General features: G+C 44.6%; 1 protein-coding gene across 3 annotated transcripts in view; it reads left to right on the top strand.

Moving 5' to 3' along the window:
* Positions 1–18,286, top strand: part of MVB12B (multivesicular body subunit 12B) — a 101,843-nt gene that overhangs the window by 10,148 nt on the left and 73,409 nt on the right. For all 3 annotated transcript variants that reach the window (XM_078865584.1, XM_078865586.1, XM_078865583.1), the window contains exon 4: positions 6,905–7,001. In XM_078865584.1, coding sequence (XP_078721710.1) covers positions 6,905–7,001 — 97 coding nt within the window. The remainder of the gene's footprint in view (positions 1–6,904; positions 7,002–18,286) is intronic.

The following is an 18,286-nucleotide window of genomic DNA, read 5'->3' as shown; positions in this document are numbered from 1 at the left end:
GAGATTTTTTTTAAAATATATATTTTTTGGGTTTTGTTATCGATTATAGCCCAATTGTACTCTGGGAGTGACTACACAAGGCGAAGAGGCCTCCGCTCCGGTAACTCCCTGCTGACGACAGAGCTGATACGGCGTCGATTGCCAGCTCAGCTGCAGCAGCAGCAGCACTCTAAACACCGCCACCAAAAGATGGCAATCCGTTGTGCATTCTAATGATTATAACTCCTGATTTATGTTTGTTGATAATCAGGTCAAAGTTTTTCCCTGCCAATGATTGTTTTGCACCTTGCTCACCTCCCTTGGTAGTCCTGAGGCAGTGCTGGAAATTCTACTTGCCTGTGGTTGTCATAGTTGGGGGTTCTGATCCGAATCAAAGTATTGTTTTCTTTTTGTCTCGGTTGTACGGACTCCTTCGTGTTGCTTGTCTTGTTTGTTCTGCCTTTATCTAACCCGTTGGTTTCATGGGCCTGAAGTCACATGCTTGCATATGATTTGCATATAATTAGCATTTGATTTCCATAAATCTAAGGTTATTGATTCCTATGCACGCGATTCGATGCATGTATGGCAATCGGCTAATCGTTTCACGTGAATGTCGAATATAATATGAATGGAGTGATTAGACTGAGGCCATCAAAAAACGGTAAACATGATTTAATGTTACGGGCTCCGCTTAAGACATTGGCATGCATTTTTGTGATTGCGAAATAATTTGTTCTGTATTGTGTCTGTGGGCTCGAAACAGACAAACTAGTTCTGCAACTTCTCCGTGTTTGCCTCCATATGTACACACCACGCACACGTGATCACCCTGGGCCAAGCGGTGCGCAGACCCGGGTTACATCATATGAGAATGCAAATTTTTATGATCTTTATTTTATCAGAATATTTATTTAGACTGGAGGAATCCGATGAGCTATGAAGCTCTTTTTCACAGATGTCCAGCTTAGCTGAACATAGACACGTTTCTGTACTAGTTTGCATACCAGTTTGCAGTGCCATCATTTTTAGGTGAAAACATTCAACAATATCGAGATTTGTTTAGCTGTTTTCGAAATTGTTCTGTCGCCTTATTACGATTATTGTGATTTGGTACAAGGATGATTCCATTTGAGCCAGTTACCCGGTCAGTTTACAATGGAGATCCGTGGTGCATGAGCACAGCAGCACTGAAAACAATAAGACAAAAACTTCAACGTTGCAGAGAATGAGTACGTTCTATCAACGGTGGTCAAGGGAAGCACTTATTAATTCTGTTGTGTGCTCCATATACAATACATTGGGGTTGTGCAGAAGTTCACGCACTGCACTATCAGCCTGGCAGCGCATGGCTCACATCATCAGCGAGATTGGTGTCTGAACTAGTCCGAGACATCCCTTCACCAACCCGCTCTGGGCAGTGTGGTTGGTCCAACAAAGCCCTTGACCGACGAGGTTTGAGGAGGCCTTCAACCAGCAGTGGATAACAATGCAGCTTGTAATTCATTAATAATTATGCACGACATTCAATGGCACAATCAGATTTTTAAGTGTATCGATTACGACTGGGAATGTCGTGAGCTGGAATCCCGGTCGGTGGTCAAATCGGCGCATCCCTCCTGAGTACCAACTCATGGGACATCACAAAATTATGCCCCTGCCATGGTAATGTGGAATGCCCGTCAGTGGCTTAGGGCCACTAACTGATATGAATGATTAACTTGATAAGTAAGACGCTGACTTTTTTAATTCGACAGAGTATATGTAAGATTAAATAAATAAATCACAACTGAAAGGAAACTTGATTAACTTAGAAACCTTTGGCAAGCATCATTTCAAGGTCAATAGCTTCTATTTCCGAGTGTGTAATATTGCAGACTTGGACTGGGCTTATACTTGGCATTCTCAATCAAGTTACTATTTATTTATGAGTGTGTGGGTGTACCTGCACAACGTAGGAAGGTCCTCATTCAGCATTGGATTGACAAAGAGGCTGCACATCCATGTTTGTGTCATGTGTGTGTCATGTGTGTGTGGATCGGTCAATCAGTGACTGTTCAATAAAGCATTGAGCCATTCTCATGTTCATTGGCAGTCCTGATTCATTTGTAGATATTCTACATTCCTACGGTGGGGCCAGGCTATCCATAACATAACCGCTCTTGACTTAATGCGAAGTGGCACTAATTTTAATGACCACGGAGAGATGATCGGCTGTGCGGACACGTGACCTGATTGTGAGTTGGATACTTTGTCACAGCACCTACAGACAAGATAATATATAACGTACGTTGTAATTATATCCATCGTTATTACTGGTGATGATTAGGTAATACAGGGCACCCATGAAGGTGTCATCCGTTTAGTAAAGAATTATAAATGATTGTATGATTTATACGCTTGTTTACCCAGGAAAGCCTCACTGAGAGTCTCCGGACTCTTTTTAATAATGGTTCTGCCAAGCTTATTCAGTCGGGAGCAATGATCGCTTGTGTCTATTCCAATTGAGTAATTTCGTAATCCGATTGAGGAATAATTGCACGGCGGTGTGAGCCGGGTCGATAAAGCTACACACTCGCACGTGGCAGCGTGGAGATTTTATCGCACGAGTCCGGTCCGGCTGAACCTTCGCGCGCGCCCCGTCGTGGTGTGGGCGAAGCGTTTCGTCGTCGTCATCTCTCTGTTCGAGAACAGTCGCAGGCGCTCGCCAACTTCTCAGCAGTGATCATTTTGCGACGGCTTCTGTTACGCGCCGCCGTCAAAGGTCACTGAAGCGTTTGAGTTTTTTTTCTCTCTCACATTTAACCTGACATTCAACTTGCCACAATTCAAAGAGCTGCCTTATTTATAATTAGTTGAAATGGGTGATAATGTCATGGACACTTGTGTACAAGCACAGGCAATGTGTACGATACGGCATCGTTGCATGCGCTCTCTGCGTGCATGTGGGCGTGCACAAGCCCTCTCGTACACGCGATAAATATATTAATCTTTGATTCAATTCGCTTTAGAACCTGGCAGGGTAATTGAAGATAAAAAGTGCTTCCATGGCGTCAAGACGCAGCAGGAGGCATATTAGGGGATACTCTGACCTATTAAACACCAACTCGGATTAACATGAAAGAACGGTGCTCTCTGATGTTTATAATTGCAGGCAGGAGGAGTAGACACTCGAAAGCCCAGACTTTATTTTGCAAAACCCGTCGGCATAATTTGTTTAATTCGATAGTAAAACTATCAGTCTTGTTTTGATGGGTCCAACCTGCGCAAGCCGGTCCAAACAATAACCATTTATGTTTATTCCGTAGATGTGATAATTTCAACATAATGTAGAACATTGTCCCAATGTATGAGTATCACTCCAGAGTTTAATGTGTTTGTGTAGATCAGTGTTTCTCAACTCCAGTCCTTGCGAAGCCCTTGCGATCCACATTTTCGTGATTAGCAATATTTTCTATTCGTATGCAAATTCTGGCGCTGCTGACTTGCCTGCACCTGATTGTTGTTAATCATGGAAAGCCGGACCATGGGGAGGGGTCATCATGTGGACCGGAGTTGTTCACGCTGCAGTAGATTAACAGCGAGGTCAGACTCCTTCAGGTACACCCTCATCACAATGCGATCCACTAACCCCTGCCTCTTTATTCTTGGTGGGAGGCATGCGCCATCGTACCCAGCTACTAGGCTTTCACCTCGTTAAATAAAGGTCACATAAAGGACATTGCAAAATCCAATTAAAGAATTAGGGGGGTGGGGGGTGGGGTGATCATACGCGGGCATGAATAGCCCGAGGCGTTTGAAATATTCGCCTGAGTTATGTTGAAGCTGCTGCAGAGTGTGGCCAACACTTTGAAGTAGTTACCCCACAGAGTGGATACTGCTGTAACCACTCTGCCGTGGTGGAATGGTTATCACACTGCACTTACGATCCAGAGCCCCTCGGTTCGATCTCCAGGCGAGGCAGTTGAAACAATTTGGGCAGGTTTATTAAGTTCCACGCGGCCTCTCTGTCCACCCGGCATTATTAATGGATACGCCATATATATATATATTTTTTTTTATATACCTACGTGACTTTACTGAAAGAACCAAAGAGTGGGTACGCCATGGTTGATCAGCAGTGTGAACGTGGCTGTGTCAAGTGTGCGAACTTCCATCACTAAGCGCAGTGATGATGCAGAGGGTAGCAAGCAAATTCAGTTCTCCAGCCTGCGCTTGTGCCTGCGTATGTTGAGCTGGTGGGAAACCAGTTGAGTTGTAATGGTTATAAATTACTTGTCGGGAGTTCTCCCGAAATGTAGAAATAATTTCTAACTTTTTAAAATGAACATTATTTGTAGCAAACAACTATCGTGTCAACACATCCCTCTCCAGTGGAACTTGTCTATCCGTTGTTTGATTTAGAAACGGGGCCTTTGTCACGTGCCGCCCTATTGTAAATGGTGACGCGTATAAGCGAGTGTGAGGGTTGATATCCAAATTATCATTTGGGTCAAAGGGTCATATTTTTTGGTCATTTCGAACTTGTTCACGTAATCTACATATCATCATTCCAATGTCACCTCAATCCTTCAAATTACTGGAGCAGTTTAAGATGAATTCTCCGGACAATCAAGCATGCGTATAGATACAAGTAAATATAAGCAGAAAACAATTAATGTGTGGAGATACAGAATATACTGCAGCTTATTTTTTGTGTGTACCCATAATGTTCCACAGAAACGCATGATCGTGTTTACATACATATAAGCCACATATCTAGTCACAAAACAGATAAGCAGACAATCACTAAAACTTCTGGGAGTGCATAATTCAGCAGCATTGATTCGGTGCAAGTAAATTCTGGACCAGTTTCAACATACAGCGTTTCATATACGCAGTCAGGTTTTCTTTAAGCAGTGATGGTCAGCTGCCAAGATGCTAGTGGCAAAGACCCATTTTAGATATGGGTTCTATTCGACGCTAGGTTATATAATGCGTAATAAAAATGTATTATTATTAGCTTCAATGTGGGTGTATATTATAAATAAAAAATCGGTATGTGGTCGATGTTTGTGTGTGTCAGGCATTGTGTACTGCAATGCAACATCATTGACACATGGTACTGGAGCCAGTCCGGGGAATATCCTAAGAACTACTCGGCCTTAAATTAGCCCGTAGTGTGGTGTGTGAACAGCAGTACTGGGGAACAGTGGCTGGGTGCGGTGCCACATGGGCGAGATGTTAACTACCTCGCTCGGTGTGCAGAAGTTCGTGGGTTCAATCCCGACCCTGACGCCTGTATATTTGGAGTTTGTGTGTTCTCCCCATTTGTCGTGTGGATTATTCTCCGGGTCCTCCGGGTTTTTCCCTCCACATTTAGAAACATGCATTGCGAGTATTTTTCTTCTAGAAATGTCCACGTAATAAGCGACTTGGTTGAGCTATCATTTGTGGCCAGGTCGCTTCTGAAAAAGAGCTATACAGCTCAGTGGGCCTTACCTGGTAAAATAAAAAAAATATAGGGTATGTTGCTGGTCCACCCCCTCCTTTGCTTTGCCAGCCTTAGAGAACGATGCCAATATAAATCATGGGTGGAAAAAACCCGATCTTTCCAGCGGCAGGCATCGGGTTTTTTCTTTAATACAATTAAACCCGATTTCTGGGAATTAAAACCTGGTGTAATGAATACGAAACTCTGATCCAAGGCTTAGGCTGCTTCCTCGTCGGTGCTGCTATCGTACTCGGGGCCGTCGGGCACGGGGTAGTCGTAGAATGCGGCGGGCAGGTTGGTCTTGATGAACACGAGCTTTTCCACAATCGTGGGCACCGCCAGTGAGTTCCTTAGCTTGGAATGGATGAAGCGCATCGTTGGCAAAGTGCGGTTCTGCAATTAGAACCAATTAAACCGGATATCTCCCAATCTCAGATGATCGGGTTTAATATAAAAAGACAATTAAACCCGATTCTAAAAAAACCCGACCGTGCCACCCTTGATATAAATAGTGCTTAGAAAATAAGCAATGATGCACCACCGCTGCTCCCCCAATGATTCCGTGGGTTTTTCTCGAATTGGGGTCACAGTTTTCATCGATTGAAGAATAGATTTTTGGTCTCTTCTGCCATCTCGTCGGTATTGTTTCCAGTTGTCCCTGTGTCATTCATACACCTTGCTTCGCTCGCTTTTCTGAAATGTAACATTTGCATACAGGTATATTGTAAACAATGTATTGGTAGATGTTTACTGAATACGAGATTCGATTTTAATCGATGAATCAATCTATTGTCGTGACAAGAAGAATAACGATGCTCTGTGTCCTGGGTCGTTCAAGCTTCCTTAATGAGAGAAAAAACATTTGACATTCTCGGCAGGTACTCCTCCGTGGCCCTCGACTGATTTCGCGTCATTCACATCGTAGAACTTGCAGTAATGATATCGCCGTGACATTACTGGAGTGCCATAATGATGGGCCAGACCATAATGTTAAAGTATTTTTCTTTCTCCCCACCTCCCCCTCCCCCCATTATTAAACGAAACATCACCACTCACTTTGGACAGCCCAGGACAGACAGTCTCGGTACGATATTATCGTACAAAATCAACGGCGTTCGTTTGATTTTGATTTCGTTTGTGGCATGCCATTTCCGTGAACACTTTCCCATTCCGAGATGTCTGCAAGTTGCAGGGTGCGGGAGGGGGTCCTGTTCGCAGCTGAATCTCGGAATGCGCTAACGGCCTCGGCTTACATTTTATTTATAGAGACGTAGTGCCGTTGTTTTTAAAGACATTGTAGTCGCCGCAAAGAACTGTAGCGACACGATCGCCTTATGGGGGCCTCGGTACCAATCATGGGAAAGGGTTAATAGGCGCTCGCTAACAGGTCGTGCTGCTCTACCGCCGCCGTATCGGGGTTAATCGGTGGATGCGTGTGCGTGTGACCCGCAGGGACATGGCGACAACGTGGTGGTGGACATGAAGCTGGTGGGAGAGAAGGAGACGCTGCCCGTGGGATTTATGGCCGTGCAGGACACCCTGGACACGAGTGAGCCCCCGAGGGCCCTAGTGGCCGCATGCACTTGCCACAGAGCCACACACTCACTCACTGGGGGCGGGGGGGGGGTACAGTAATAAGCGTGGACGTGTAACCGGAAGACATAAAGCTGAATAACTTTTACAATATTCCGGTTGCACACGTGCGGCCCGTTTGTCAATCCGTTGCTGGTTGAGGGCCTTTGAAGTACTTCACTACGCTGGCGAGTGCTGCGTCCGATGAAGGTGCGAAGCGTAATGAGTACAGCGCGACAATTTGCTAGACTCTGCTGGCAAACGCGTAGCCCCGCAGCAGGCTACAAACAACCTGATTTGCCTGGTGGTTGCCCATCCAAGTGTGTTATCCAGCTTCTGAGATGTGATGATGGGGGCACGGTTACCGGAGATTTGGCCTCAATGGTCACGCACGTTTGTTCCAACATGGAATTGTTTCTCTTCAACGGGCAATACAGGTGCTCATTATGCCCTATCGATTTTTCAAATAATTACGTAATCAAGTTAATGGTAGTTATTCGAGCAAAATGTGAATTGCAACCCCAATAACTGTTAAGATATATGCATATGCGGTAAGTTTATATGGTCATATTAATGACTGGAGCACTAACCCGTAAAAGTAATGATCACAGGCTACTGTGCTGCATGGCAGACTCGTAAATGTTTATGGATATGTCACAGCCCGTGTATTAGTAATGTCTGTGCCATTAAAGGAAGTGAAGTCAGTGATTTCCTGCTTGAATTAGCACTGCGGCGGTGTTCTTTGCCCGTTCGCAGCTCTGAGTAGGTGTTCGGAATTCCATATTCCAACGGCGGGGTGTGCGAGTCTGTCCAAAGGACAACCAGAGTTGACTTCCAACACAGCGTTACTAATTTGATTGACCCCGGAGGGATGATGGGCCGAGTCGATCGCCAACCAGGATTTGAACTCCGCAACCTTTCGCACTGAGCTGCTTGCTCGACCGTTGAGCCACCTGTCCGGATGACGACTCAACCCGAAAACAGCTGATGTGGATGCGTACCTGGCTGTTGTGTTCCAGACTGTTGCACGCAATTTGAAAGCTTCATTCATGAGAAACAACGATCTTAAAATCTCAATTTGGCACTTTACCATATCGCTCAAGTCGCGTCACTCCATCGATGTGTTAAAATGTACTCTCATGACACCTTGGCAACATCACTGGAGTACCATAATGACATGATTAGTAATAACTTGGAAGTGTTTTTAAAAATAATTTAATGAAGTTTTACACGATGAGACGGTCTGAGAAACAAAACACAGCCGAGGTACATATATTTTAGACTTAAGCTGTGGGTTTGGGTTAACAGGTTTTATGAAGATAGATAGGGCATTTTTTTTTTCAGGAGGAAGGGCCCAATGTGCTGTTAGGCTCTGTTTCATGGATGACCTGCGACAGTACAGATATTGTACAGTACAGATGTTAGTTACAATCATGGTTACATCATTCACGATACAAACAGCAAGTATCGGCACAATACATGCTCACTAACAGCTCTAGCCTTTCTGGTCTATAGTGATAAACAGGGGGGCCCTTTCCCCTGTTGATTTGTGTGATTGTATGCTCGAGGCTAAGTGTTGATGCGTGCACCCTAATTGAGAGTGGATGTTTAGTGGCTGTTTGTCACGCAATAGCGGGACATTTCCCTAATTCAACTAAAAATGAACCGCCTGTGCTGTCCTGACCACACGCTGCCCATCGTGCGCCGTGCCGGCATTCACAGTCCTTCGCCAATGCAATACACGTTTTGCATTCAAGCCGAAGCATTGGTCATCGTATGTAAATGCTGCTTATCACCATACATTTGAACATCTTTTCGAGGATACCCATCCCACTGGGAAAACCGCCGGGCACTCTACGCACACCCCCACCCCTGTGTGTGGGGTATGCGCGGCCGTTTTATCTGCTCCTCGCCAGACTGAGCTGGCGTTAGACGTTGCCAGAGATAGGGTGGGTCGCACGCAAGGGTCTCTGGGCTGTGTCTGTGCACTGCCTCTGTCATCAGTCTTGTGACTGAGCCCGCTATGCGCAAGCGTCTTTGCTGACTCAAGCCCTTCCGGATTATTAGCCTTCTGCAAAAGTAATGATAATGGGCTGCCGTGTTGTGTAGTGGCCCCATTAATTACGTGATGCCAGAGCCACTGTATTACTAGGCTGTCATTTGTGTTTAATACTAACTGTCCATGTTAATGTTCAATGCAAAAAGGCAACGATTTCCCTCTTGCCGTATAGAGCGATTGGGGCAAGTGCTGTCAGCAACCGCCACTTATTAAGGCAGGTATGGCGAAAGATGGGGGCAGTGTGTGGCGAGCATCATGCACGGCCACCTTTGTTTCCCCAGTAACTGATGTTTATACACTGCACCAGGTACTAATTTAAGACCAAGTAAACCTAGGGAAGGTGCAGGACCAGTTTAGGTATTCGCCACTCATGTTATGCATGTCCAGGAATTGGACTCTGGTCACCCCCGATCTCAGCCACTGTTCACTAAAACCTGGGGGGCACATATGTGAATAGTAGGTAGGTGAGAGTGTACAAGTGTAACATGTATAGATCCCTGTGTTCAAGTCAAGTTGCAGCTTATCTTTCACAGTCCACGTGACATTGCGAGCAAGGTCAAGTGACGCTTTTTTTTGTATTTAGTTTGCAGCTGCGGTTGAATTGTGCAACACCTATACAACGTGTTCGGTCCACCTCTTGCCACGAGGCCAAATAATTTTGTGAGGCATTGGCTAATTGGGGCGCTGCGGTGGCGAGATGTTAACTCCCTTGCCTGGTATGCAGGAGGTCGTGGGTCCGATCCCGGTCCTAACGTCCGTATATTTGGAGTTTGCGTGTTCTCCCCGTGGTCGCGTGGATTTTTCTCCGGGTTCTCCGGTTTTTCCCTCCGCATTTAGATATGACACGCATTTAGAGTATTTGGCTGCGATACACTTCCATGTGATGAGCCACTTCGTTGAGCCATCATTTGTGGCCAGGTAGCTTCTGCAAAAGAGCCAATTAGCTCAGTGAGCCTTGCCTAATAAAATAAAAAAAATAGTTTATTTTTTAAATGGCGTTCGCTGGGTTCCCGGAAGAACACACGTGTGTTGCACAATCGGAGGTGAGGTAGTGTTATGTTTAGCAATAGCACCAATGTCCAGGGTCACCGTGTCCCGATCTTATCAAGCAAAGGCGTGCGAACTTTGTGCTTTTGAACAAGAATCTTCAATCTTTTCAAATGCATCCATTTACACGCTGTTCACATTCAACCCTTTGTTAATCCACTGCTGAATGGTGCCCTGCGCCCTGTACACATTAACAGCTTTTACAATGTGTGTCTAGCTTTTGTACCTGTCATTTATTATATCACAGTTGTGCTGTAAGTTTGTGTGCTACTATGATAGCACGTGTAAACATCCCGTGTGAATGGCCTGACAGTGACGCGTACATTTTTTTGTTGACATTCTTAGAGGTTGTACATCTTACACAACCTCTACTCCCTGTGATCTTTCCCCCGTTGTGAACAAATGTGGCAATGGCAATCACTCTGTCCAATCTGCCACACAACCTCTTTTGGCGAAGCTTAAAGAGATGCACATCCAAAATGTAACGTTTTCTTTTCAATGTGCGGTAGAGCTGAGATTCTTCCACGTTTCTAGTTTCTTTTGTTTATCTTATTGTCAGTCATTCCTGCCCATGCTGGACATCTGTGAAAAAGAGCCTCATAACTCATCGTATTTCTCTAAAATAAAGATTCTGATTTCCGTGTTGGAATCTACATTCGCTTGAATGGAACTCTTAACAGGGATTCTGCCATGGAAGATTCGTGTGATAGAAAAGGGATTTTGTTTCGAATCTTTATCAAATCTAACCTAAGTAAGCTTCGGCCATGCTCGGCTTATCATAGCTAAGCATCACCAATTTCAGCTGGACAGAACCTCCGTTGAAATGTATCGGCAATGCCTCGAGAGTGGATCTTGTCCCATTCCACCCCGGAGTCCAGCGTGGCATTCGGGCTAGATGGGAGGGCCCGTGCCATCCAGTGTAGGTCAACCTTGCCATGTTCCTTACCCATGCGCTGCTCTGAAGCACAGTGCACTAAGGGTTTAGCAAAGGTCATACCGTGGACACGTAGCCGCCCTGTGTACATGCCAGACGCTTGGCAGTAGCCGAGGCTACAAGTGCCACGTAGCCGCCCTTTCTTTCTCCTGTCCAAGTAAGTATTGAGGCGGTATTTGTCGCTCGTTGTTAGAGCCGTGAGCGTATGGTAGAATTCCACAATCCTACGATGGCGGTCAGTCTATCCAAAGGACAAGCGTTGTTGGCTTCCTCACAATGTGGCACTCGTTTTATTTACCCTGGAGGGATGATGGATGATGAGCTGAGGGTTTGGGTGGAGTCAGGCGAAGTTTGCACACTGGGCATTGGTAGCCCTGGTGGTCCCAGTGTGGTAGTAGCCCTGGTGGTCTCAGTGTGGTCGTCCTGGTGGTCCTAGTGGTAGTCCCTGGTGGTGCCGATGGTTGACCCCAAAATGAGGTGGTGATTATTGACCAGAATCCCCATAGAAACGTATTACATGGGTATGGACAGCCCCATGGATTTGTCCCCCTTCTCTCCTGACCACCCCTCCCCCCCAATATTTCCACGGTTTGTGAACCCGCAACATATCAACAAGCTCTAATGTGCTTGCAGCCAATGGTTGTTCATGCTGAGACGGTGAAACTTGCTGCACGTAAGAAACCCGGTCTGTTCTCAGGTGGCCGCTTCCCGGCATTCACACCCAGGGCCTCGGCGGTGCTGGCTCGGTGCTCTTTCACGTGGCCACGGCGATCCCGAACGACCCGGCCGCGTCCGGCTTTGCCTTTCAAGTGTCATTCCACCCTTGCTTCTTTTGTAGATAATATTTCCCGCAGCGGAGGCGAAAGACGAGAGCCCGATCTCGGAAAAGAAGCCTGGCGTGCCTGGTGCCTGCCCGGCACGGGTCACGGCAAGGAGAGCCACAAACCGCCGACAAAGTTTTACAAAAAAAAGGGACTTCAGGGCAGTTTTTTGCTTGAAGCTGCACATTTGGCAATAACATCTCCCGTGACTTCAGTCCTCTAGTATGTGCACACTGATCCGTGCAGTGTGCTCATAAGCTGCCATTCCGCTCTTTGTTTACCGGTCCCCAAGGCAACGATGACCGGTGCTCAAGGTTTTGTTATTTTCCATCCGGGACCGCTAGCCCAGTTTAAATGAAGTCACGCGAATGCCATGCCCGGCTCGTGGTCCTGAATCGAGGGTCCTCCTCTGCCGGTCCTTGTATGTCCCAAAGACTTGCCTGATGAGTGGTGGGCTTGACCCAAGTCTCCCTTGAAAGATTCGGTGGACTGCTGGGTTATAAAGCACACAGATTGAATGGACAAGGCTTTGTAATTAAGCCGGTTTGAGCAGATGTGAAATGTCAATTGCTTCTGATTTGTATGAGTAGAGGGTGTTACGGGAACACCCTGTAGGCTTTAAAGTAAACCATTAAAAGCCCGTGACGTGATTCGCAAGAGTATATCATTGAGTGGTGATATTAAAAGCCCAGAACAACATATTATAAAATTAAGTAGGCAACTAAACTACAAAAACTATTGGAATCATCCTCTTCTCTGCCAGGCCTTCCTTGTAAACAGTGGTCTCTCTTGATAGGCCCTTTCCTGCTTCAATGTTAAGAAAGATAAATGAAAGAGAGTTTAAGTTCGCTTAATGTGTTATGGTAGTGGCACAGTGATAACAAAATTAATTGTTTATCGCTGCGTGTTCTGCCCATGTCGCCAGCCACAGCTACCAGACTGGTTTCTTAGGGCTTGCGTGTTTTCATCACTTCTTAGTGCTGCATATATATTTAGAATGCCGCTGTAATTGTATTTCGAGTATGTAAGCGTGCGTCCAGCTGTGCCGCTGCAGTGGTTGTCTACTCGATGTATGCAAGCATAACTGCAGTCAAGTGTTGTTCTTCACCACACACAAATTCCCAAGTTTTCATGGTTAACACGGTCAATGAAATGTCTGTCCCAGTAAGCTGTCCATCCAAATGTCTCACGGTCACCTGTGAAATTAGTTAAACTAAACTATTTTTTTATATTTTAATTATTATCAGGTAAGGCTAACTGACTTATATAGCTCTTTTTTTCAGAAGAAACAAATGACAGCTCAACAAAGTTGCTTATTATGTGGAAATATATAGCAGCCAAATACTCTAAAAGCATGTTTCTAAATGTGGAGGGAAAAACTGATCGATCTGGAGAAAAATCCACACTACCACGGGGAGAACATGCAAGCTCCAAATTTACAACATGCGTCGGGGTCTGGATGGAACCCACGACCTCTTGTATACCGAGGAAGGCACTTAACATCTTGTCACTGTGGTGCCCCTCTGTCCGTAAAAAGTTCAAGGTTACTGCAGTTAAGTTTTGATCCACCCTGTATTTCAGGTCCAGGGATTGCGGACGTAATGTAAATGTCACCATGATGACGCGCACCTTGCTTGACGCACGTCTGTGTAGCAGCGGTTTGGTGGTGGTTTGGTGGATGATATGTCATTTATGAAACCACCGTCGAACGCATTCCGCAAACAAATGTAAATAGGGGAAACAAAGTTCCAGTTGAAAGGAATCTTACTATGGAACCTTTTTGTACCATGTGTGCATTGTTATCCTCACACATGTGTTGGTTTCTCTGGGCACTCCAGTCCAACCCACCCAAACAAAATGATTGGGTAAACATCTCACGTGGCAAGATCCTTCAGAAATATTGTTGAAAATCAATTAGGCTTTAAATTGGGACGTGAAGGATAGTTTTAAGTTGGTGGTGTGTGTACGAGCTTATTTGCGAATGTTTGATGGGATTGTAATGAATTGCTCTAAACGAGTGCATCAATGCATTGTAGAATAGTTGTATTTCTGGCAGTTATTAACTTTGTATAATGAGAGACTTGAGGATAATTAGATTGCCAGGTTTCACCAAAATGCATCCTAATAGGATGTCTGTTTTGAAATGTTTAAGTGCAAAAAATGTATAGCTGTATACATCGGGATGAGATTCAGATTTTAAAAAAATACACGGTTTTTAAGGGACATTTTGGATCTTATCTCAGATGTTTTGGATTGTTTATGTGATTTAATAGTCTAACATATTTGTGCTATGATGATGGTCCATTGTCCAAAACATCACCTAATATATATTTTGTTATAAGGCCGCAGTGTTATTGATGAATGCGAGTTGTTTTTGTTAATTGTTCTTGCACACCACTGCCCCTGCAGCAGCAGCATCAGCACAGTTTCTTCACTCTGTTTACAGTGAAGTCGGCTGATACCAATCATAATGCACATGCATATGTAGTACTAATCACATTCCTGCATTTCCCATAAATATGCTAAATTCCTCTTGATATGCAAATTCCTTTGTCAAGGCGCCCAGCTTATATATATGCTCCAAGCTCGTGTGCTGTTTCATTCAGACTCTGTCGCCTCGACGGACCTGGTTTTCACCTGAGGACGGCTGCTTGCGTTGTGGCCGAAACTTCGTGAGAATTATTTTATTGTGTTTTATTTTTATTATTTTATTACTTCCCTTCTACGTGACTTTACCGAAAGAACCAAGAAGATGATACCAATCATTTGGGGAAATGACAGAATACAAGCGGTGTCATTTTACGTGACATCTTACTTTAGTGTCAATCCAAGCGTACAATTTTTTTTTCGGTTTACCAAAAACTTCATATCTGGGCCTGATTTCAGAATTTTTCAGATTATTATGAAAATTCGGGAATGCACCCTTACGATGTTGCTTTATTTTGGTGGTTGCTTCGGTGCCATGGTGGCGAGATGTTAACTGTCTCGCCTGGTATACAGGGGGTCGTGGGTTCAATCCTGACCCTGATGCCTGTCTATTTGGAGTTTGCATGTTTCCCCCCCCGTGGTTGCGTGGATTTTCCTCCGGGTCCACTGGGTTTTCCCTCCATATTTAGAAACACGCGTTCTTTGGCTGCTATAATTTTCCACATGATAAGCCACTTTGTTGAGCAACAATTTGTGGCCAGGTTGGTTCTGAAAAATGTGGACTTTCCACCACTAGCTCAGAGCCACCAATAAAGATATGAAGGTGAGCACTGCACCATTGCTCATTTGCGCAGAGGTGCTTTTGACTTTTATAAATCTTATTGCCCATTTGAGAAGCTTGGCATTTGACAGTCATCAAATACAATTGTACACGTCTGCGTAATTGGATGTAATGATTGTTTAATGGTGAGACTATTTTTGTGCAGATGATGGAAGTGTATCGGAAATTTGCAAAGGCAATATCTGTGTGTGTCACTGAATTTGGAGAACGCTCTGATAATGCGCGGCAAATTAATCTGTCCGCTTAAGCATCTGGCAGAGCAACATTGAACACATTTATCAGAAAAAAAAACCCTACCTTGCTGTTGAAGATTAATTTTCAGAAAGCTGTAATTACTGCACGATTATTTTGTTCAAGTTTTAAGTAATGGCTTTGCTAAAGCTGGGAAGCAAGTTGTTAATCACACGAGGACATTTTTGTGACGGTAAAGAGGACCGTTATATTAATGATTGCTTGTATGTCTGTGAAACCGTATAAATGTGATATATGCGCAAATGCATGAATTCTTCGTGTGTATCAGCGTTTATCAATGCAACACTTGCAAAAGGGAGCAATCCCATAAACTCAAACTAACCCTAACCTTTCCTGTAATGTAATTCGATTATATATTCTTGGTTCTTTCGGTAAAGTCACGTAGAAGGGAAACAATAAAATAATACAAATATAAAACAATAAAATTCTCACGACGTTTTGCAACACAAGCAATCATCATCAGGTGTGAAAACCACAGCAAGAAAAAATGAGAAAAGTGGCGTTTTTTTCGTTAAGAAAAAACGCCACTTTTTAAAATGTTCTTGTTGTGGGTTTCACACCTGATGATGATTGCTTATGTTGCCATCGAAACGTCGTGAGAATGTTGTTGTTTTATATTTTTATTATTTTATTGTTTCCCTTCTACGTGACTTTACCGAAAGAACCAAGAATATGAATCCCTGCAGTGACGAAAGCGTTAAATCAAAATGTAATTCGGTTAATTGTGATTTATTTAAGCAGGTGAAGTACACCTGAGATTGATTATTATATCTTCTACTGGGGAACTATTGGGAGAATATTCTTAGGTTTTTTCGGTAAAGTCACGTAGGTAAAACATCAAAATTATTGGGAGAACTTTTATTTTTTTCTGGGCATAGCTTTTATTTATTCACAAATCATGAGGTCATCATAGCTCATGCCAGTCAGTGATGCCACGATATCTCACCCTTTCTGCCTTCCCCATGCCAGATTCCATAACTGCTGCAGAGGCAAAACCGTATCTCCAGGGTCTGCTGATAAAGTGTCCCACTTCTGGATTGTATGTCTCGGTAACCTGTCCATTGTTTCTGTCTGTCACCTGTCCATTGGAATGTCTTCACCAGTAACCTGTCCATTCAATGTTTGTCTGTTAACTGTCCATTCATATGTCCGTCTGTCACCAATCCATTCAATTATGTGTCTCAGTAAACCTGTCCATTAAAAATGGCTGCCTTGGTAACATGTACATTCATTGTTTGTATGTCTAGATTTGAAGTTTTTGTGACTGCAAGGATCCGTACTCTTTGGTTCTTTCGGCAAAGTCACGTAGGTGAAAAAAAATAAAGAAATAACTAAATCACGACGTTTCGGAGGCAACACAAGCTTCCGTCATCAGGTGGGACAACCACAGCAAAATAATTTTTACAACCACAGCAAATGTTTTTTTACTGTGGTTGTCCCACCTGATGACTGAAGCTTGTGTTGCCTCCGAAACGTCGTGATTTCGTTATTTTTAACATTTTTAATTTTTTAATTTTTTTCCTACGTGACTTTACCGACAGAACCAAAGAGTATGTTTGTATGTCTCCTGTCCACTTTCATATCAATACCCCCACATTGGAATTCATAGTCAAGAAAAGTGAAAGAAGCTGCATTGTCTGCCCTCATCCATCCTGTTCACACCGTTACTTCCTTGTCCTGGTTAAGCCGATTTAGATATATTAGTTTGAACGAAACGAAATCGTGTAGTGTTATTAGTTAGTCTTATTTTTTCACGTTTCTATTCCAAAGGTGCTGTAAGTGTCATGTCACGAGTGATTTGTTGAAGCAGGACAGATTACATGTATTGAGGGTTCAGGAGTTGTATTTGATGCAAAGATGCCAGAGAGACTGGAAGGGAAAATGTATTGTATTTCCAGGTAAGGCTCACTGAGCTATGTAGTTCTTTTACTGGTAGGAACCTCCTGGTTACACCAGCCCACAGGGGATTATTGTGTCCGTCCGTCTGTCGTGCATCCAAAAATGGGAGGGGTCGGGAGGGGCTGGGTGGGGAGGGTGGTGGGGGGCTGGGTGGGGAGGGGCTGGTCACCCCGTGGTGCCCTTCAACGTTTAACCTACTCACGCCGGCTTGTGGCCGCCCTCACAGTCGGGCATATTTGCGGAATACACCACGCCGCCATTGACCCTGGCCATTGACCGAGCAACCCAACGTTCCTACCAGCTCCATCCGCAGGAATGTGTTTCAGAAGCCAGCTGGCCACATGATAGCTTCATGGAGTGGCTTATCATGTGAAAATGTATAGCAGCCAAATACTGTAAACAGTGAAACGATCACTCTGGAAGAGTGACGTGATTAGTGCTGGTACACGGTGCAGAAACGCTGACACAAAGAATGAAGTAAGGAAGGAGGAGAAAGAGATTGCTTGCCAGGACAGAGATGAGAATGTGAGAAGAATGTTTGGGAATATCTTAAAGGGAAAAGAGGGATGATGCAGAATTTGGAGCCTTAGCAAGGGGTTTTTGCTAATCTTCTTGAGAAGGTGACAGAGGTGAGATGGTTTGGGCACCTGTTGAGAAGGGACAAAAAAATATGCAACTATAAGGGCTGTGGACATTAGAGACCCACAGACTCACACAGAGACCCATAGTCTAGAAGGGGTGTGTAGATTAGAGACCCGCAGACTCACACAGAGACCCATCGTCTAAAAGGGCTGTGGAGATTAGAGAGCCACAGACTCACACAGAGACCCATCGTCTAAAAGGGCTGTGGAGTTGTCATCGGTGCAGCGCAGAACGGGGAGAGGGAGACCGAGGGTGGGATGGGAGGCTACGGTGGAACAAGATACGAGGACAGTGGCTGGGAATAGAGAAGAGGTGCAGAATTTAAGCTCATGGAGAAAGA

Source organism: Lampetra fluviatilis, chromosome 20 (assembly GCF_964198595.1).
Source record: "Lampetra fluviatilis chromosome 20, kcLamFluv1.1, whole genome shotgun sequence".
NCBI classification, from domain to species: domain Eukaryota; kingdom Metazoa; phylum Chordata; class Hyperoartia; order Petromyzontiformes; family Petromyzontidae; genus Lampetra; species Lampetra fluviatilis.
This window is presented reverse-complemented; position numbering and strand designations above follow the sequence as displayed.